The sequence below is a fragment of the Macrobrachium rosenbergii genome, chromosome 40, assembly GCF_040412425.1.
Source record: "Macrobrachium rosenbergii isolate ZJJX-2024 chromosome 40, ASM4041242v1, whole genome shotgun sequence".
Classification (NCBI taxonomy): Eukaryota; Metazoa; Arthropoda; class Malacostraca; order Decapoda; family Palaemonidae; genus Macrobrachium; species Macrobrachium rosenbergii.
Window position 1 is genome coordinate 2,814,200 of NC_089780.1, and position 21,985 is coordinate 2,836,184.

At 35.3% G+C, this 21,985-nt stretch overlaps 1 protein-coding gene and 1 long non-coding RNA gene across 2 annotated transcripts in view; one reads left to right on the forward strand and one right to left on the reverse strand.

Moving 5' to 3' along the window:
* Positions 1-21,985, forward strand: part of LOC136826041 (uncharacterized) — an 855,957-nt gene that overhangs the window by 608,981 nt on the left and 224,991 nt on the right. The window lies entirely within an intron of this gene.
* LOC136826037 (uncharacterized) overlaps positions 429-21,985 on the reverse strand; it is a 233,280-nt gene continuing 211,723 nt past the window's right edge. Inside the window, exons 7-10 of the mRNA XM_067082909.1 lie at positions 19,328-19,471; positions 18,712-18,735; positions 18,405-18,456; positions 429-3,312 (exon numbers count right to left, since the gene is read on the reverse strand). Of these exons, the coding sequence (XP_066939010.1) occupies positions 3,270-3,312; positions 18,405-18,456; positions 18,712-18,735; positions 19,328-19,471 (263 nt within the window). The 3' untranslated portion in view covers positions 429-3,269. The remainder of the gene's footprint in view (positions 3,313-18,404; positions 18,457-18,711; positions 18,736-19,327; positions 19,472-21,985) is intronic.

The window sequence follows — 21,985 nt, forward strand, 5'->3', positions numbered from 1 at the left end:
ATCAATTTTAGTTTTTGCTGTAGAGGGGGGTGCTCTAATTTCGAAACACCCTGTATATATATTATGTATATATATATATATATATGTGTGTGTGTGTATATATATATTATGTAAAATTAATTCATGATGGCACTTAGGAGAGGAACTGCGATAAGCCAAGTTCTCCCAGATTGCCGAAGGATATTAGTAAACTCGTTTCTGGATTTACTCTCCGTTCCAATACCTACTGAAGAATCATCCATGCACTTTATGGGAACGAAAATACTATCAACTTCTTAGGTTTTCCTTCGCTAATTCCATTTCTTCTGAATGTGTGCTGAAGTTCAGTTCAGCCGGTGAGTAGGAGAAGTGTCTTGAAGCTTTCATTATAACAACCTTTAGTTACTGAAGTGTCTTTTGTTAAAGAAAACAGGATAATGAAACAGATGTCGGTTTGATATCCAAGACTCGTATATTTAACTCTTCAGTGATATATAACATATATAAGCTAACACCAGCTATAGAAGAAAACAATGTTTTTTTTTTTAGGAAAATAGTGCTAAAATGGAAAGTTTAACTCTCAATTAGATTTGGACCAATTAGGAATTTGCATATGTGTATGTTAATTTTTTGCTCATTGTACAATTTTTTATTAAATTTCCAAAGGAGAGAGCTGTTTTCGAGAGAAATATCCGAGATCAATGAGAAGGAAAGGGGTGTTTGAACGGTACAAGTGTGTGTTTGTGAGATCTCAAATATTTTTGTCTAAGAAGAGAATACAACTTGATACCTGACAATAGTCTTTGGCAACATGGATGGGTTGTGTGGGTTGATAATCGTTTGATGCAACACCTTGTAGTGATTTCATTTTAGTTTCTATTTTATTTACATTGTAGGTTTCTGGTTAGTCAGTTAAAGTTTGGTAAAGTTAATTTTACTTCGTTAATTAGTAGCTGATAAATGACAGTATTAGAATAATTGAGATCTACAGGTAATCATGCATGTATTTTTTGTCTTCGTATGTGAATGTTATTGCAGATGCAGTGTTTCAATACACATATGCGTATATTTATGTACAGTGTACGATCAGTAATAAAATCAACATAGTAAACAAGAGAGGAGGGAATAAAACGAGATGAGTGGGAGGAATTCTGGTGTTTACATGTATGGGTTTTTAGGCACAACATCCAGACAGCTAATTACTGCAATCTGTGAGATTGCTTCTCCTCGTTACTGGTTTTCATTTTGAGTTCCTGGCACGATTGTGGCAACTCCTTGGGTATGGTCTCAAAATGGTTTTGCTTCCTGGAGAATGCGAGTCAAGGCAATACTTACAATTCCGTAGTGTACATACTTACTTTTAAGGGCTGCAAGGAAACGAAGGCAGCGACATTTTTGTCCAATGATTGTAAATGAATGAAGGGTGTTTTATGCTGCTCTTAAATTTAGGATTTTGTCGTTTGTAAAGCTTAATTGGACGATGCACGAAATCTCGTTTCGTGCTGTAAATGATAACAGAAAATTACTTTTACGGGACGTTAATTGAAATTAAATGGATTGGTTATCAAAGCTGCAAACATACTTCTAATTGACTTGATTATCAAAGCTGGAAATATATTTCCGGTTTGATTTTTAAACTGAGTTTTATTCCAATTGCAAAACATACGAACCAGAGCGCAGTTCGGGAACTTTGGTTTGGAGTTGCTTTGTCGCGTCTCATTTGTTAATCTTAATGGGTAACCAGACTAAAAGTTAGTGTCTTGAAGGAAACGGTACGTTTTCTGTGACCTTTACAAACATTTTCTTATTAAAAAAAAAAAGAGGGTTTTGTTTGTGCACACATCAATAAAGGAAACTGCAGAGCTAATCAGTCATCATCTTAGATCTGATAAAAACAAGTATTACAGATTTTCCAACACCATTTTTAAGGAAATATTTTGTTTTTCTTTGAACCCTGATGCTTCGTTTTGGAGTTTCCAGTTTCATTATCTCGGTACATTCGTCATTCATTGTAACGATGAGAGACCTCAAATCGTTTCATATTCATCTAATTTCATGATAGATTAAGGTTTTTCCTTAACACTTTGGCTGTTCTTCATTTCCTTTCTAAAAAAAAAAGTTATGATATATCTCGGAGATTTTTGATGGAACCCTTTTGTGAGTTGAGGCTCTGCAAATTCACGTGAGAGAATTGGTTTTAAATGTCATTCTTTCCCAGATTCTTTCTCATAGGCCTGGACTGAGAAATGGTTCTCCATTTGATAATGAAAAGGAAACGAATAAGAATATTAATTACAAGATAAATATTTTTCTCAGAATTCATGGATCACCGTCAATTGAGGCTTTTCTTCACGGAAAAGAAATCAATTTGATCTCTCACGTCCAGCTGATATGTTTAGCCAGCAGAATCTCCGGTCCAATGGTCATAAATTTTTCTTTTTTAGATTAACCTGGTGAAAGTGCGTCAGTTTCTTTCTGCATTTGTTATCTGTAGCGTGACCTTACTCACTCTCTGAAGGGTAGTTTCGAATAATGTTGAACTTCTCCACCAAAAAAAAAAAAAGATCACAGTACTACTCTTGGTTTCTTTGACTAAAGGCAATTTCATTGGCTGAATCAGGCACAGTAAATTGTCCTAGAAAACATTCACACAACTCTACAAGTAACTCTGGTCTTAATTCACAAAGTCGAGAATTGGTCCTTCTGAGAACTGTCCTGTTTGCCCAAGCTCCTACTCTCACTGAAGGGATTCTGAGAATTACCATTATTATATATGTCGGCTGAACAGCTGCCAGATCTCTTTCTCCGGGTCTGTTAGCTGTCTCTCTCAATTTTCCTCCTTCCTTTTCACTTCTAGCACAAATGTACAAACTCTTGCCATAACTGAAGATTTGGTTCGTGAAATGTTATAGACTGTTAAATGTTTATTCTTATCGTTTTGACTCTTTTTGTATATCATTACAATTCCACTACTTATCAAACTTTTCAAGAGCACATCAGTTAGGACTGGTTTTGAATACATTCTTCTTCAAGTCATTTTTTGTTTCACCTCAAGCTCATTATAAACACACTTTTAATCACTGTACAAGTATTCGTGGTTCGTACGGTCAGAGCCTTATTTTTTTATGTACAATATAATGATGTGAGTAAACTTGGTCTTGTGTTACTGACAGCAGCGTTTGAGCTGCTCTCAGCTGATACTTCGTCCTAAGATCTCACGAAACCTCCCACGCCTGAAACTCGCGCGTCAGTCTCCGCATGGGATTTTTCCTCCTGGGAAGTTGTCAGCATCAGGCGGGTCCCTTCACCAACCACGGGATATACGTAATGAATCTGCAAATAGAAAAGACAAAAGACGGGCTTTTAATAGATCGCCTTTGGTTAAAATCACCAACTTTATGGTTACGAGAGTATGAAGGAGAGAGAGGGAGGATGCACACCATGATTACTGTTTAGCACATAATATACTGTATTGATAGGTGTCTTTGATGGAAAATACAGTTAGTGATGCTTTTCATAATTAAACTGCCTGAAAAATAGATTATATATATTTTTAAACTTTATTAAAAAATGATTTAATCTTGCAATTGGGGTGTTCTTTATCAACGCATGGACGTCCTTACATATATTTGGACATCTCCGGGTACCAGTCATAGAAACCAATTAAATCTCAGCATTCCATCGAGTGAGAAGAACATTTTTGAGGAATGATATGGGGCACGGGGTGAAAGAGTATTTAAGTTTGATATATTTAATGCTTGTTGAAGATGAATATCGAGAGGCTTATGTAATTGAATATTGAAACAGATTCTCAGTTTTGTAAGCCACGCCTGAAGAGGTACAGGCAATGAGGATTGGATTAACAACAGGAAAGTGTATCGGTCTCCTAGGGAACAAATACCATGAAGTAAGATGGAAACCATGGATTTCCTCTAGACCTTGTATACAATAAAGATTAGACATACGCAAAAGCAACTTATAAAACAAATTAATTGTGGAGATTAAGAATGAATCGCAGGAAAAGATAAAAACATCAATAAGTGCGAGTGAATGATACTGACGAAGTCAAATATTCAGGAGTGGCATTGTCGTTAGGATCTCCACAAAAATGATTAATGGAATGCCCACAGGTAAAATGGAAAGTGGAAAATGCCTGTCAAAATGAGGGACAGCTCGATATCACTGTTAAGTCGTGAGGATGTTTTACGTTAAATGGAATGATGGGAGACGGCCTGCTAGTTGGTAATTGAAATAGCAAAGAAATGAAAGAAAGGCGACCCGAGTAAATGTAGTGATTGCAGAGGCAATGCACTTCTGTCGCTCATTAAGAAAAAATTACTTAATATGATTGTCCTCAAAAGTCTGGATGAAGAAATTGAAGAAATGCGTCGAGGTATACAAGCTGGTTGTAACAAATGCAGAAGTTGCCCAGATAAAATTGTCTGTAAGAGCTGTTTTGTATCTTTAGATTACGATATGACATTTGACACCGTCCACAGACCAGTATTATGGAAGGTATTACACCACTGTGGCTTCCACGTTCAATATATTTAACTGAAACTGTCCATGAACAAGGCAGCTGCAAAGTTGATGAGGTCTTCTCAGCGAATTTGCAGTACATACTGAGGTTCTGCCAAGGAAAGTTATGTCGCCTTTTTGCTTATTTTTCCCGTGCATTTTATTATGAAAATATGTTTGGAGATGGAGATTATACTGTCGTAACAATAGAAACTTGGCAGAATTAGAATATGATGAAGATGCTGTTTCAGTAAGCAAAATCCCACAAGCTTAGAAATAACTTGCCTAAAAGGATGCATTATGAAATAACTTGGCTAAAAGGATGCATTATCTAGAAGGTGGAACTCGATGAATTTAATAAAGCAGAAATAGTAAGGACAAAGCAACAGTAGCTGGAGATTGGATTAATAAGGTTGAGTCTTTCATTTATTTGCTAGCAGTTACATCTAACAAGCTTGAGATGGAATATAGGGAAAGACTATATTTGGTGAAACAAAGCGGCGGTCAGGATGAATAAAATTTGAAAGTATACTGAAATTGCATATGAAAGTAAGATATATTTTATATACAGGTTATCTGTAAGCCATCGATTCCATAAAACATGATCAGTGTACATGTTGAGCGCTTTTCAATCACGTTTCTTCAATAATTTTTTTAATTTTTTACCATGTTAAATTCATTATTTCTTGATTTGTCATGATGCAAAATAAGCTGATATTATTTAATTTAGTTTTGTTCAACTCAATCTTCCTTCCATAAGTGTTTGAAAGAACTTTCCTTCAGTGGTAACATGGCCATAAATTTAGTAACGTTCTTTAGGTCGATTTAAGGGCAGAGTGTAATTTTGGAATTTTATTTTAATCATGTATTCCTATTGTCAGTCTTGAAGCTAAGTCGTTAGAATATATTCCAGACACCCAACATTGTCGAAGGAGTGTGAAAATGAATAATTTTGGAGTGTTTCAGAAACTGATGGCAACGTCGAGGTGTCTGCAATACTCTATAATGCCAGAATAGATTAAATGTATTGAATGATTCCAAACAGCTGAGATAGATTGGAAGGCTCTGGGAATTTTAGAATGGCCGGAATATCATGCATGTTTGAATATTCTTTAGGTTCCTGGAACTATTTGAAATGATCGGAATCTTTCAGGATGCAACAAATGGACTTTGGTGTATTGGGAATTTTAGTTTCAAAATTTGGTTCTGTTGTCTTGAATTATTGTGGGATTCTTGAGTTATTTTAGATAACCAGCAACATTAGTGAAACAAGTAAAATATGCGCCGAAGAATCGCGTTTTCTGTACAGCGTTTAATGCTGTATGAAACTCTCAGCCATGGACCATGAAACTTCAGCCACGATCATGGCTAACTTTAACCTTAAATAAAATAAAAACTACAGAGGCCAGCGGTCTGCAATTTGGTACGTTTGATGATTGACGGTGGATGATCAACATACCAATTTGCAGCCCTCTAGCCTCAGGAGTTTTTAAGATCAGAGGGCGGACAGGAAAAGTGCGGACGGACATACAAATAGCCATCTCAATAGTTTTCTTTTACAGAAAACTACCACTGAACGAATTGCGGGAAAATTTAACTGTGTATCAATTGATTAGTGAAGTTCCATACATTTTCTTGACTCTGACCTGTTTGTACAGGATAAACTTCCTGATATCTTACAGAAGTCTATGTAATCTGTAATTTTAGAAGTCTTAAAGGTTTTTCAAAAAGGAGACAGGTGAAAGTGAAAGTTTCTTCCAAAAGGAGACAGGTGAAAGTGAAAGTTTCTTCCAAAAGGAGACAGGTGAAAGTGAAAGTTTTTCTAAAAGGAGACAGGTGAAAGTGAAAGTATTTCTAAAAGGAGACAGGTGAAAGTGTCTTTCTAGAAGGAGACAGGTGAAAGTGCAAGTTTTTCTAAAAGGACAGGTGAAAGTTTTTCTGAAAGGAGAAAGGCAAAAGTGAAGGTCTAAAAGGAGACAGGCAAAAGTGAAAGCTTTCCTAAAAAGACAGGTGAAAGTAAAAGTTTTTCTACAAGGAGACAGGCAAAAGTGAAAGTCTTTCTAAAAGACCAGTGAAAGTGAAAGTTTTTCTGAAAGGAGACCCGTGAAAGTGAAAGTTTTTCTGAAAGGAGACAGGTGAAAGTGAAAGTTTTTCTGAAAGGAGACAGGTGAAAGTGAAAGTTTTTCTGAAAGGAGACAGGTGAAAGTGAAAATTTTTCTAAAAGGAGACAGGTGAAAGTGAGTTTCTAAAAGGAGACAGGTGAAAGTGAAAGTTTTTCTAAAAGGAGACGTAAAAGCTGAAAGGAGACCGGTGAAACTTTTCTGAAAGGGGACAGGTGAAAGTGAAAGTTTTTCTAGGAGACAGGCGAAAGTAAAAGTTTTTGAAAGTTTTCTGAAAGGAGAGGTGAAAGTGAAAGTTTTTCTAGAAGGAGACAGGCGAAAGCAGAAGTTTTTCTAGAAGGAGACAGGCGAAAGCAGAAGTTTTCTCTAGGAGACAGGCAAAATTGAAAGTTTTTCTAAAAGGAGACAGGTGAAATTGAAAGTTTTTCTAAAAGGAGACAGATGAAAGCTTTTCTAGGAGACAGGCAAAAGTAAAAGTTTTTGAAAGTTTCCTGAAAGGAGAGGTGAAAGTGAAAGTATTTCTAGAAGGAGACAGGCGAAAGCAAAAGTTTTTCTAGGAGACAGGCGAAAGTGAAAGTTTTTCTAAAAGGTGAAAGTGAAAATTTTTCTAAGACAGGTGAAAGTAAGTTTCTCTAGGAGACAGGTGAAAGTAAAAGTTTTTCTAAAAGGAGACAGGCGAAAGTGAAAGTTTTTCTAAAAGGAGACAGGCGAAAGTGAAAGTTTTTCTAAAAGGAGACGGGTGAAAGTGAAAGTTTTTCTAAAAGGAGACAGGTGAAAGTGAAAGTTTTTCTAAAAGGTGAAAGTGAAAATTTTTCTAAGACAGGTGAAAGTAAGTTTCTCTAGGAGACAGGTGAAAGTAAAAGTTTTTCTAAAAGGAGACAGGCGAAAGTGAAAGTTTTTCTAAAGGGAGACAGGTGAAAGTGCAAGTTTTTCTAAAAGGAGACAGGTGAAAGTGCAAGTTTTTCTTAAAGGAGACAGGCAAAAGTGAAAGTTTTTCCAGAAGGAGACAGGCGGAAGTGAAAGTTTTTCCAGAAGGAGACAGGTGAAAGTAAATTTTTCTAGAAGGAGACAGGCAAAAGTGAAAGTTTTTCTAAAAGGAGAGGTGAAAGTGAAAGTGTTTCTAGGAGTCAGGTGAAAGTAAAAGTTTTTCTAGGAGACAGGCAAAAGTGAAAGTTTTTCTAAAAGGAGACAGGCAAAAGTGAAAGTTTTTCTAAAAGGAGACAGGTGAAAGTGAAAGTTTTTCTAAAAGGAGACAGGCGAAAGTGAAAGTTTTTCTGAAAGGAGACACTGTTTAGCGCTTTATTTTGTCTCCATTTCCGCTTTATTTCTTGTGCGTTGCCTTGTGGCCTAAATTTCGAAATTCATTCGTTCAAAAAGGTTTACTTTCATATTAAATCCGTCTTGGAATAGAACGACAGTAATTCACTGATTAAGTATGATGTTTCTCTATAGTTAATGTGGTCAGTCTCACACAAACTGAAAAACTGAACTCTGGAACGGGTTTGCTTTGCTCACAGAGCGAACTTGAAAACACGGACCCATTGATACATGAATGCACATACATCCACCACACTAATACAGAGGTGAATTTACGTTTGGCTGTTTTGATACGTTCTTCTACCCCTTCCACCCCGCCCTCCCCAAAATCCGCCCACCCTCACCCCCAGGATAATGTATTCATTCCTCTCCTCAAGCTGGTGTAGAACCCCAACCCCCTCTACTGGGCTCCCCCGCCCTATGTAGGTCCCTCACCTCAACCTCCTCCCTGCTCCCCTCAAATCCCCCACCGGCTGAGCCAATCAGCAGCGAGTATGTGTTTGTTGGCCAGAGTCAATAGGGAAACGATCATTGATGTTTGTTCTCAAAACAGTTCCATTGGCGATATGCTTCAAAGATTAAAATGGTAATGCCGATGGTTCTTTTCGCGGTAGCGGCCCGAAAGCCATGATTGTTCAGGGGATTGTTTTATGTTTTTTCTTCATTTTTGCCTTTGCGCTTTTTGCGTTTTTCTTTTCTATTTTTTTGTACTTTTTTCCCTTTTCCCTTTTTTATAGTTTTGCCAGGGATGGAGAGACGGAAATCGCAGTGGAAGCTTCGACAAAGTGGGTTTAGCTTTTTCGTCAGGTTTCACTTTTCTCGGCACTTCCAGGGTGATGGGCGGTGTTTTGGCTTCGCTGATTTCTCATTTTAGTGAATATTACTAACAAGCAATTCTGTAACCAAAGCTACACTTGACGCCAATGACTGCAGAAGAAAAATATTTTAAAAAATCGGTCAAAACAAATTTATGAGAGAGGGGTAGGGAGGGGGGTTGGCGCTGATCTGTGATTAGCTCCCACATAAACACATCAGTGCATTTTTAATTTTGAAGGACCTTGACTTTTAATTGCTAAAAGAAAAATGGACGAGAGAGAGAGAGAGAGAGAGAGAGAGAGAGAGAGAGAGAGAGAGAGAGAGAGAGAGAGAGAGAGAGAGAGAGAGAGAGAGAGAGAGACGATTTATTTGATCAATCATTAACGAATAAAATCGCAGGCACGTTGAGCTGTGGCGTAATTAGTAACACTGCTTCAGGGAAGATAATGAAAATATGAAGATTGGTCCGATAAAATAATTGAATTAAACTTCCAACTTAATTGAACTCAACACGGCTCGTGTTTTATGTTAATGACCATCGATTGCTAATGAGGATCATCGCTAATATCATTAAGCTACCTGTCGATTATCGTTAGGAAGCGGCCATTTTTTTTCCCATACCCCTGCTGCTGGTTTTATACCAAGATGTGTGTATAGGCTTCTTAATTTAGCGCCTTTTATGTTTGGTGCCTGATATTTTGGTGCCGTCCTTTTATGGAAAGTCAGTCAAGCTTTGTTAATAACGTTTAGGTATGTGGAAATTTCTGTAACACTATGATATTAGGTCTGACATTTGTATAATTTTAATGTTTTTGTGATTCTGAAAGGAAAAACATTGTACCCCCTACTCTCTCTCTCTCTCTCTCTCTCTCTCTCTCTCTCTCTCTCTCTCTCTCTCTCTCTCTCTCTCTCTCTCTCTCTCTCTCTCTCTCTCTCTCTCTCTCTCTCTCTCTCTCTCTCTCTCTCTCTCTCTCTCTCGTGTGTATATATATATATATATATATATATATATATATATATATATATATATATATATATATATATATATATATCATATATTCCACACACACATACAGAATATATATACATACTGTATATTTTTGTTTAAGTAATTTTGAAGTGAATTTTTTGTATCTGCGAGTTATTAGTTTCTAGTAATTTTTAATGGGGTTAATTTTTCATAATTCCGAGAGTTAGTTTTAAACAATGTGAAATGGAGTGAGGCAATTTTGAGGTCAAATGCCTCATATTCGTTTTGAAAAGAGTAACATGCTTTTCGAATTCATGAACTGGAAGCCATTCACATATTACGTTGTTCTGTAAGAATTCGGAGGGTACAATGTTATTTTACACGTGACAGGGAGAGAGATTTGATCGTTTTAAAAAATGCTTTGTTTTTTTTCAGCTGCTTTCCCTAAAAGGGCCTTTGAACTGAATTTGCTTTTCACAGCTAGGAATAATAATAATAATAATAATAATAATAATAATAATAATAATAATAATAATAATATTATTATTATTATTATTATTATTATTATTATTATTATTATTATTATTATTATTATTTTCATTATTTTTTATATTTTTATTTTGTTTATTATTATTATTATTATTATTATTATTATTTTCATTATTTTTTTATAATTTTATTTTATTTATTATTATTATTATTATTATTATTATTATTATTATTATTATTATTATTATTATTATTATTATTATTATTATTATTATTATTATTTTTGGTGTATTACAGTCGTCCTATTGGACTGGGTGGTTTTTATAGTGTGGGGTTCCGGGCTGCATCCTGCCTCCTTAGGAGTCGATCACTTTTCTCACGATGTGCGGTGTTTCTAGTAGCGCACACTTCTGCACGAGTCCTGGAGCTACTTCGGCATCTAGTTTTTCCATTTCTTTTCAGGGATCTTGGGATCGTGCCTAGTGTTCTTATGATTATGGGTACAATTTCCACTGGCATATTCCATATCCTTCTTATTTCGATTTTCAGGACTTGATACTTGTAAATTTGTTCTCTTTCTTTCTCATCTAATCTATTATTATTAATATTATTGAACTCATGAATTGTTATAGTGATGTAGAAATTGTTGTTTTGCATCTCTTGACGATTCGTATTGCATAAAGAATTTTTTTTCCTTAATGTATTGCTAAAATTTTGATGTGAAATAATCTTTTCCGTAATCTTTTGTTTCATTTAAATTCGAACATTTAATGAATGTAAGGGAATTCATTTCCGATGTCCTGTTAATTACAGTTTGATCGAAGCTGCAAGGAGACCCTCTGTAACGCATTTTAAAGTAAATGATTCGCATCATTATTATTAGTAGTAGTCGCGAAAGTGATTAATTATATATCGACCAAGACATTCTTCTTGTGTGGTCTGACTCAGCTGCGTCTATTTTGTCATCAAGTTTGGGCAATAAGTCCTTAATTAGAATTCCCTGCGGGGACGATATCAGAGAACTGCGCCGCGTGTCATAAAAATCCACAGATTACCCTGTGCGTCTCACATGGGTTCAATATCACGAAGGCATTTTTAATCTGTCGAAACGACGCAAAAATGAAATTAATGAATAAATAAAAAATTATTTCTTTTAGCGGCCACGACTTTTCCCACTCGGAAATTGGAAAATTAATTTTGCATCAATAACATTAGCCATTAATACAAATTGTAATTATCCCGTCCCCACTCTGCCGCATTAAATAAACATTAAATACTCCCGTACTCGTAATGAATGCAAGTTTTATTGTTTTTTGTTTTTGTTTTTGTTTCATTTTTTACCTTGTTCTTTCTTTTATTTATTTTCCGCGAGGGTTATAGGTGGGGACTGTGTTAAGTGTCAGAAATTTCGAGGAGGGAAAATGTTACTTAGTTTTGTGTTATCTCAATTCGTAGTTCGTTTTTAGGGTAAAATAGTTTTTCATTTGGTCATTTTTTCCGTCAAAGATGACCAAGTTGTAGTAATGTTTCTCCCTCTTCAACCAGCGTTGCCTAACTTGTAATTCTTTCTAATAATGACAGTTTTTTTAGCTTCACGTTTAATAGAGAGATTCCTCTCTCTCTCTCTCTCTCTCTCTCTCTCTCTCTCTCTCTCTCTCTCTCTCTCTCTCTCTCTCTCTCTGACGCGGACATTTTAATTAGAGTTAACAGTAACTTTAATGGCCTACATTAAGACCCAAGGGAGTCGCATTTCCCTATATGTAAGGTACTTTATAACATGCTAATCTGTGATATTTCCCCATCCTGTTGAAAGATTACAGCATTAGTCTAGATTTTTAGCCCTCTCTCTCTCTCTCTCTCTCTCTCTCTCTCTCTCTCTCTCTCTCTCTCTCTCTCTCTCTCTCTCTCTCTCTCTCTCTCTTCTAAAGTATTTTTGTCTTCAAAAAAGCAATGTACTGCCATTATCAGCAGAATCATGTTCTCTCTCTCTCTCTCTCTCTCTCTCTCTCTCTCTCTCTCTCTCTCTCTCTCTCTCTCTCTCTCTCTAAAGTATTTTTGCCTTTAAAAAGCAATATACTGCCATTAACAGTAGAATCATGCTCTTAATTTATGTACTAACTGCGTAGTTTGTGAGACTTATGTTCATGTTTATTGATTCACCTGTTTAGAATGTTAACAGTAGCGGAAGAAGCAGAAAAAAGTAAAGAATTAGAAGCAGTAACAAATGAGGTGCTGGCGGCAGCATCATTACGGGTAGAATGAAAGGCAATAAATAGACTGAGTTTGCTTTAGAAGTGAAAGTTTAAATGGAAATTTTGAGCAACATTTTCCAGATATGTCAGCCCACATGAACCAGCTCCCGAATGCTCAGAATGCAAAGTGATGATAACAGTTAATCATGTGTTATGCGAATGTCCAAAATATCCAAAATACAGCCAACATCGGTTATCAGCTTTTGGAAATGGATCGGTTGGCGAAGTTTTATCAGTCTGCAACATTTTCAATTGACCAAATTTTAATATTCATGAGGAAGTGTAAATTAATTGATAAAGCATAGAAAGTAATTTATAAAAATACACAACCCCACTGGGCAATTGATATATATAAAAAATCAGAATTTTAAAGATGTTAAGTCATTCTGATTTTTATCATTACTCAGTTTTATTTATTTTATTTTTGTGGTGCAGATGGAAACTTGAGTAAATGTATTTAACGTGTGCATGTGTTCTAGTGTGGAAGCATGTGCCTTTTTGCATATTTTCAGTTTCATTATTCGTTCATCATTTAGTCCCAGTGCGTAGCGTATGGCGTAGACCTGGGACTCCATTTCATTTTAATCCTTCGGGCCAGCCCTGTGAGAGCTGTTAATCAGCTCAGTGGTCTGGTTAAACTATTTTAATAATAATAATAATAATAATAATAATAATAATAATAATAATAATAATAATAATAATAATAATAATGTCCAGATATGTATCCTGTGTCTCGTGAAAGAAAAACTAAAAAATAACCTAACTGTTTAAGAAACATTTCCATACCAGGAAAAAAGGTATCCTACATCTTGTATCACCAATATTTTTTTGGGGGGGGAGGTGGGGGGGGGGGAGAAGACTTTCTTCCTCTGAGGTCGTTAATGTTTATTTATAAATAAAAGACGTTCTTCATGTAGGTATCGAATATTTGGAAGAAAGAATTTCATCGTCCAAAATTTTAAGTCTCGCCTTTTTTTTTTTTTTTTTTTTTGAAAAAGTCACACTTCAGACGTCTTATATCTCAGCAGTTTTTCCAAAGAAAAACTGCTGACGTTACATGAAAGACGTTTGAGAAAGATTTCCACATCTGACAAACCAGATCTCGCGGACTTTTGGGAAAAAATGTCCTTCTTATGCAACAAGTCTACCCAATGTTTTCCGGAAAAATGTGTTGAGATTTAGAGCGTTGGATTAACTCATGAAAATTTCAAATATCTCCTATACGCATAGCAGGTCAGAGGCCTCAGGAGTACTACCTTGGCAGAGAACTATAGTAATGCTGCAACAGACTCGCCACATCTTTTATGTCCATGATGCTAAAAAAGTTTAAAATTTTTATCAGCATGAAAGTTCTGCTAGAGCTTAGCAATAACTGTCGTTCATCACCGTCTATGAAAAGATGCATTTCCGTATCTAAAATTTCTCCGAATGCCGTAGACACACTCAGATTCTAGCAAGCATTGTGATAGAAGATGTAACTGATTCTGACTCTTTTAAGTTCAGTACTATATAAATAAGAATTTAAAAGCAAATTGTATGTAACTGAAGTAATAAGTAATTTTCTCGGAGCAATCGTGTTCCATTCTACGTGTTCTTGCGTAGGCTTTAGATTGGCATTCACAATACTGGATTTCTCCCCTGGCTGAAAGGTCACTGAATTGGTTCTATGTATGTCTGAAATTCACAGCGCATCTGATCTTAAAAACTCCAAATTGCAGCCCTCTAGCCTCAGTAGTTTTGATTTTATTTAAGGTTAATGTTAGCCATGATCGCGCATGTGGCACAGCTATAGGTGCCAACAACACAGGCCACCACCGGCCTGTGGCTGAAAGTTTCATGGGACGCGGCTGAGAGTTTCACACAGTATATTTTACTTCTTTACTCTTGTCTGGAAGTTCAGAAAAGTCATGACCTCCATCAGAGGGGCAGGCGCCAGATGGTGGTAGCCTCCCGGACTTGGGCATGTTTTTGGAGTGAGGCTACGAGGCCCACGTCGTTTTTAGTCATGGTTGCAACCAACACACAGTTATGTATGATATATACACATATACGTATATATATTATATGTATATATGTATATATATATGTGTGTGTGTGTGTGTAATTGTAATAACCACAATGCCCTCTTGACTTTTCGAATTCCCCACACTTTTTGGATACGCTTGTCACTACAAATCCTAAGATCTAAATGCAGGAATATGAAGAAGAGGATTCGAACCTGCATCCAGAGTATCAGAACAAGGTCACGTTGCCGACCTGACCACGAGAAGGGTAAAAGGTCTATTGGCGCTCTTATACACACAGTATCTATCGAATGCACATACATTTACCGCAGCTGGAATCGACCCATCCTCACCATAGGAATCTACTGGTAATTTTAGTTTTCCGTAAAAGAAAACTATTGTGCCGACTTTGTCTGTCCGTTCTCATATCTTAAAAACTACAGAGGCTAGAGGGCTGCAAATTGGTATGTTGATCATCCACCCCTCCAATCATTAAACATACCAAATTGCAGCACTCTAGCCTTGGTAGTTTTTATTTTATTTAAGGTTAAAGTTAGCCATAATCATGCTTCTGGCATCGATATAGGATATGCCACCACCGGGCTTTGGTTAAAGTTTCATGGGCCGCGGCTCATGCAGCATGATACCGAGACCACCGAAAGATAGCTCTATTTTCGGTGGCTTTGATTATACGCTGTACAGAAAACTCGATTGCGCCGAAGAGACTTCGGTGGATTTTTTACTAGTTTTTCTTAGATACGTATATGAATGTAACATCAAGTATATGAAAGGATATAATGGAAGGTTCCCAAATCTGAAATCATGACAAATCGTTTAGTTTTGTATTAACAGACTATGGCAGACGGTTATCCATTCCAGGGACGGCGAGTCACCGTTTTTCTCAAATATCTTTCAAACTAATTATTTGATCAAAATGGTACTTTGGCACAGTGTACAAGACACCTCCAGCTAATTTTTGGTAATATAGTTCATTGTCAAGTGGTTTTATTTAAGGCGTTTACTCTTGACTTTTAAAGGCAAAATCGCATGAGCAAGCAGGCTTAAACTACGCAATCGAACGTCCGCTATCCCCCATAGACAGGAAAGGGGAGGAGGGGAGATGGGGAGGCCAGGAAAGTGGGTTGAGGGAGGGATGCGGAGGGGAAGGGAGAGGGAGAGACGGGATGGGGATAAAGGACGTTCGAATGCGTAGTTTGGCGATGCTTGGCAACACCATGTAAGTCAAGAGTAAATGCCATAACTAAAACCGTTTGACCATGCGCTATATTACCAAAAATTAGCGGGAGGTGTCTTGTATACTGAGTCAAAGTACCATTTCGCTCAAATAATTAGTTTGAAAGATATTTGAGAAAAACGATGACTCGCGGTCCCTGATGAAGTGGATAGTAATGTTTCAGTAGAGCAGATTCTGCCGCACTGGACATGCATCATACAGTACTTGAAGTGTCTGAGAGAGGCATTTGTGTTGTTTCCGCTGTGTCTTCCATATCCACGCCTACAAAAGACATGATTCGCATTGTGTCGAATCAGCTCGTGATAATTGCCCCAAGTTATATGGAAATAAGCTCAGTAGAAATGATGCTCTTCTTGCACAACTTTATCAAAGAGTTGAAGGAAAATAATCTAGATTATAGAAATTATGAAAGGATGGCTGAGGCGTTTCATCCCTTGTTTTTCCAAAAATAAAGAAAACTACAGTAACAAGGAAATCTTTCTCATTGATTTATCTTTTAATCCATAATTTGTTTGACTTTTCTTTGCTAGGTGTTGTACTTGAGAGGCAGTTATTATTAATATTACTGCACTGAAAATTAAATTGCATGAGATTGCATAAACATTAATCTTAAACTTGACATTTTAAATAAATGTTCACCGTAGATATAATTTTTCGATATATTGAAAGACAGTTATCCTAATCATTTCATTGTTTAAAAGGAAAAAATCTTCTTTAAAAATTTCGTCAAATTATTGATTGATGATAGTTTACCACAGTTAGCAGTTTGACAGTAGCCTTCTTCCAGCACACAGCCCACTAACCCAAGGCAGAAATTGCAACGTGCTGAAAAGATGACAATGATACAACAATCTTGTAAGGACTTCCATTATAAACCACCGTACATTATCAAGAATAAATATTTCGCGCCAATCGCTATGAAATCATCATACGAATCTTGCAGGTGAATGACCAGTTTAAGGGATAAGAAAAAACACTTCTGAGCTGAGAGTGATAAATTGCTGGAGGTTCCCCGAACTTGGTATGAAATTCAATAGATTATTCCCCAAATGGTGCTTTCAAAGGTCTGCCACATCTGATACAGCCAAAAAATGTAATTGCGCGACTGGCTCGTCGCTGATGGTTTAGTAATCAGCCTTTCAGAGAGTGAAAGAGATATTCAGAAGGAACCAAGGAGAGAGAAGCTGATATATATATATATATATATATATATATATATATATATATATATATATATATATATATATATATATATATATATATATATATATATATATTATATATATATATATATATATATATATATATATATATATATATATATATATTATATATATATATATATATATTATATATATATATATATATATATATAATATATATAATATATATATATATATATATATATATATATATATATATATATATATATATATATATATATATGTATATGTATATATATATGTATTTGTGTATATATTGTGTATGTATATATATATGTATTTGTGTATATATTGTGTGTACGGGAATATTTTCAAATAATCTCTGTATTCTTTGAAATTTCGCGAAGTCTACACTGTTTCAAGTCGTTATTCTGATTATTACGCTTGTTGATCAGTTGATAATAAGGCCAATTTTGTATTCAGTCACTAAGACCAGTTGAAAGTTATACTCTTGCTATTTTGTTACATCATCAGGCAACTCCAGTTCATGAGTATTAAACTCTGGAAAGCAGTGTCTCTTACACAGTAGTCAAGTTTCAGCCAATTGGAGAAGCTTGAATTACAGAAGGTGATGCTGTGGATTGGGAACGTAACTAAACCGGTTTCTTACGTTGCGTCTGATTTGCGCATATTTTATTGTATTTTTTTGTTACCTAGTATTTTGAGCTATGTAAATAGAAACACTGTCTGAAATAATTGGAATGATGCTTTGGTAGCATTTTCTCTGCACACGATTAAGGTGTTAACCAGGTTCCCAGTTCTCCAGAAACTTGAATTAGGCAATAAAATTATATTTTTCAGTTCACGAAAGGAGGTTTGATCAAGTCACTTCAAAATTAATCACTCTAACAAAAAATGTGAAAACTATGGTGCTTTGCGTGAGATTCATCCTTGATGGCAGTGAGTGATTCTCTTGAATATTTATACGATTCTATGCAAAATTTTGCCATCAACAATTTTCAGATAAAACTACTTTCTAAACAATTATTCAGAAGATAAGGAATCTTCCTGTGGTGATTGAAGTCGATAAAGGCATCGCAGTACAACAAGAATTTTCAATATACCCCTTATAGCCAGTGGTTGGAAGACGGGTCTTTCCGTAGTTGTAAATTTCAGGGAAAAAATCCAACCAGAGTTAATGGTTGAAGGGTAATATTTCTTTTATCAAGGGCTCGTATTAATCATTTAAACTAAAGTTTCTAATTCTGTTTATTTTAATATTTTTAAAACATTGTCAATACGATAATTCATTTTAATATTCTCGATTGCCCGGAAACTAATTTAAGGATTTTACTCTTGTATTATAATGGAAATGAAGAAAATGCCTAATTTCTGCGATCATTACTGTAAAAAAATGTCAATTTTAGTTACTAATTCTACTACACCACATTTTATGAAATCATGACTGTTGTGAGGATTCATTACAAGACTTTTTATGAATATGGGGTCTCTGTATACTTACAAAATACTGAAGATTTTAGCACTTGAAAGCGCTGACTTGGTTCCAGAGTTAGCTAGGTAGAAAATCAGATACAAGTTTAGCTCTCTTTCAATTAATGAATAAATTACTAAAATTATTGGCAAAATTCGTCGTTCATTTGTAAACAAACACGTGTTAAATTTAGACCTAAGTCACAGTGCATTGCTTTGCTGGTGTTAAAACTGAATTAGACCTTGGAGTAATACCTTGACGTGAGAAATACTTTATTGATGATAGAATTCATACTGGAGAGATTTGTACAGCAACAGTCGCGTTCTGTTTTACTTACCCGTTCCGTATAAACTTGGATTGTCTGAAACGAATGGAAGTTTTTGTTAGTGCATTTCATGACGTCATGAGTGATTGTGCTTTTTTCTTTTCTCTTGCCAGTATATTTTTCAAAATATATGATGCGTATGAGTGATATGTTTTATCATAATTTTAAAGAAAATGCTGTTTATCGTCTTGATATTTTGACAGTGAGCTGAACGTTTATCTTGTTAGTGACTTAATTAGACTTTAAAAAATACTTTTCTTAAACTTGTCCATTCTTGGAATCTTTTCTGCATCGTTTCCAGAAAATCTGTTGAAAAAATTCCCTTCCAAATAAGTAGAAAACTGCTGAGAAATAATTCAAGTTGTTTTGCAAAAATTACTAATAACCTTTTCAGCCTATTTTAGACATTTTTCCGAAAACAGGGTAGAGTTCTCTTTGATATCCCTATGGTAATCGTTCTTTCAATTTTGTCTTTGTTAAATACAAATTGAACACCTCTGTTAATAACGAGTTTTACTTAACCACTTCGTCATATCACTCTATGAATATGTAATATACTACATTAATAATTTGCAAATGAAGACACAAGCAGGTCCGGAAAGTGACGAAGAACCGAGATGTCATTTACCGTAATAGCTGCTGCCTCTGTCATGATTGCGCTGTGACATATTTGACAACTGACGGGCAGTCTCTCGTTCCACTGTAGTTGATGCTGACGTGGTGGTGGTGGTGGTCGTAGTTGTTGTTGTAGTAGTAGTAATTATTGGAAGATCTGACAAAAAAGAAAAACAGTATATAAACGTTTATCGAAAAGACTCCAACATTTGATCAACGTGATTTGTGGTGCTAGTATTTACATCTGTATATGGAGGTGTTCTTAATTTTGGACGTACCATGTGATACTAGTATTTACATTTCTATATGTAGGTGTTCTTCATTTTCTTATTGGTGAATATATTTACTTTTAATTGTCTGAAGCCACAAACGTGTCTGGTTTCATTCAGCTGTGAAAGAGCTGATGAATAATAGAGTTCTACATCAAACACTAGCATGTACTGCGGCACTGTTTACCGTAATTTCTAGGACAAGGAAATCTACTCTGTTATGCTTAACAAGATTGGAAATTCATTCGGAGTAAAGGTTTGTCGGTGGTTCTGTCACTCGCCAAATATTGCTGCTGTCAGCGTTTGCCTTTATACCCTTGATGAGGCGGTCAGAGTCTGCTGATGCGTTTCGATGGAGGAATTGTTTATAATTTTCTTTTTTGCATTGTGTTTGTGTTCAGTAGGATTTCTCGAAGTAATGTTGTGACATTGCTCCCTCATTTATTACCGATTCTCATTATGAAAAAAACAATTGTAATGCAGGATTTTTTTCAATTTTGAAGAGTCTCATGAAAGGCAGTTGAATGTTCCTTAAAACACTTGCTTTAACCACGAGCAAAACGAAGGGTTGGAGTTCAATAGGAATCACTTTAAGAAGCGGGTGGCCTGCCGGGTGTTCTGCGGCAGCCTGGGTGGTAGAGGAATACACACTTTCAGCTAAACTGTACGATGAATTTTAATATGTTTCAGGCCTTTTGTCTTGTTTTTTAATTGAAGCCATCCCTGTTAGGACAAACGGTGTAATGTTGGATAAGTATATATGCAGTATATGTATATGTATGTATTTATTATATAATATATATATAATTATATATAAATATATTATATATGTATGTATATGTATTTATATACATTTATATATATATATATATATATATATGTATATAAATATATGTACATACACACTTAACATATACTTGTACATATGTATGTATGTATGCATGTATGTATATATATATATATATATATATATATATATATATATATATATATATATATATATATATATATCATTTCAATTTTAGCTTTTGTCTATGCGTGTAAACACACTCAGACATCCTTCACATGCTTACCAGTATCTTTTCATTGAATCCACTGTTTTATTATTATTGTTATTATTTATTGGGTGATTATGGTAGTGACCTTCATATTATCCGATTCATCCATTTTGCGGCCGTAATATATTCATAGTTATCCTCGCCATCTGATAAGCTGACAACGCGAAGGGAAAGGCGTGGCCTCCACTCCTGAATAATTGAAATAGTCATTTCGCTCTGTTTCTCAAAAGTATTGATTATTATGCGAGCACAATGACACTTGATTACTCCGGGGACCGCCGACCGCCGATATCAATAGGTGGGTGAATATTAAAACCCCCTGCTGCATTAGCAAGGGAACACGAGAGAGAGAGTAGAGGATGCTATGCATTTATTAAAATTTAAACGTTAAAGATGGATCAATTTGATAGTATGGAGGATTAGATGAACGCCTTTTATACGGAGCTCATTTTTTTTCAGAATATATTATTTTAAGTATCTGCTGGAGGTCTGACAATTCAGTTTTGAGAAAAGTGATATTCCTTTTGGAGACATGGATGGGTAAATGCATATCTCGCAGGTTGTTGAGAAAAGAATGATATTCCTTTTGGAGACATGGATGGGTAAATGCATATGTCGTAGCTTGTGTTTGTCTAGTATATATATATATATATATATATATATATATATATATATATATATATATATATATATATATATATATATATATATATCGGTACATGATGAATGAGTGAAATATAAAGTAATATGTAAACGTTACCGGAAGTGAATATTGTTGATTAACGCTTATTGAAGCGTTTTAACTTTCGAGATTATCAGTGAGACAATTGAGGTAAGAAAATTTCATGTGGACTTGAACTTTGTGACTTATAATTTCACTGAAGTTGTAATTGTAAGTTTAATATCAAAAGAAATAAACAGGTAGATACTGCAGTAAAGTCGAAAACATGTTGCTGTACGTGTGCACATTAATATATAATTTTTGTGCTGTGTTGTGTTGTATTTGGTATTTAAATTTTCATGGATTAACCTCCTTTTGCATATTTAACTCGTTTATGCGACCGTTTTACATATTTTGCCCATTTCGGGTGATTCTGTGGGCGGTTATGCTCCAGTTTGCAAAGTTTTGTCTCTTTAATTTCCAGTCCTTGTCTGCTTAGGCGTTATTCCCGGTGGAAAGTGTTGCATTCATTAATTATTAATAAAATGGGAACCTTTTAATTAACGGGGGCCATTTCCCAACGAATCGTTTTGTTGTCTTCCCGTATGGCAATTTACACTACCTCGTTTTTTTCAGATGTGAATTACACATGCATATTTAAAGACTTAGTCGTCTCTTGACTT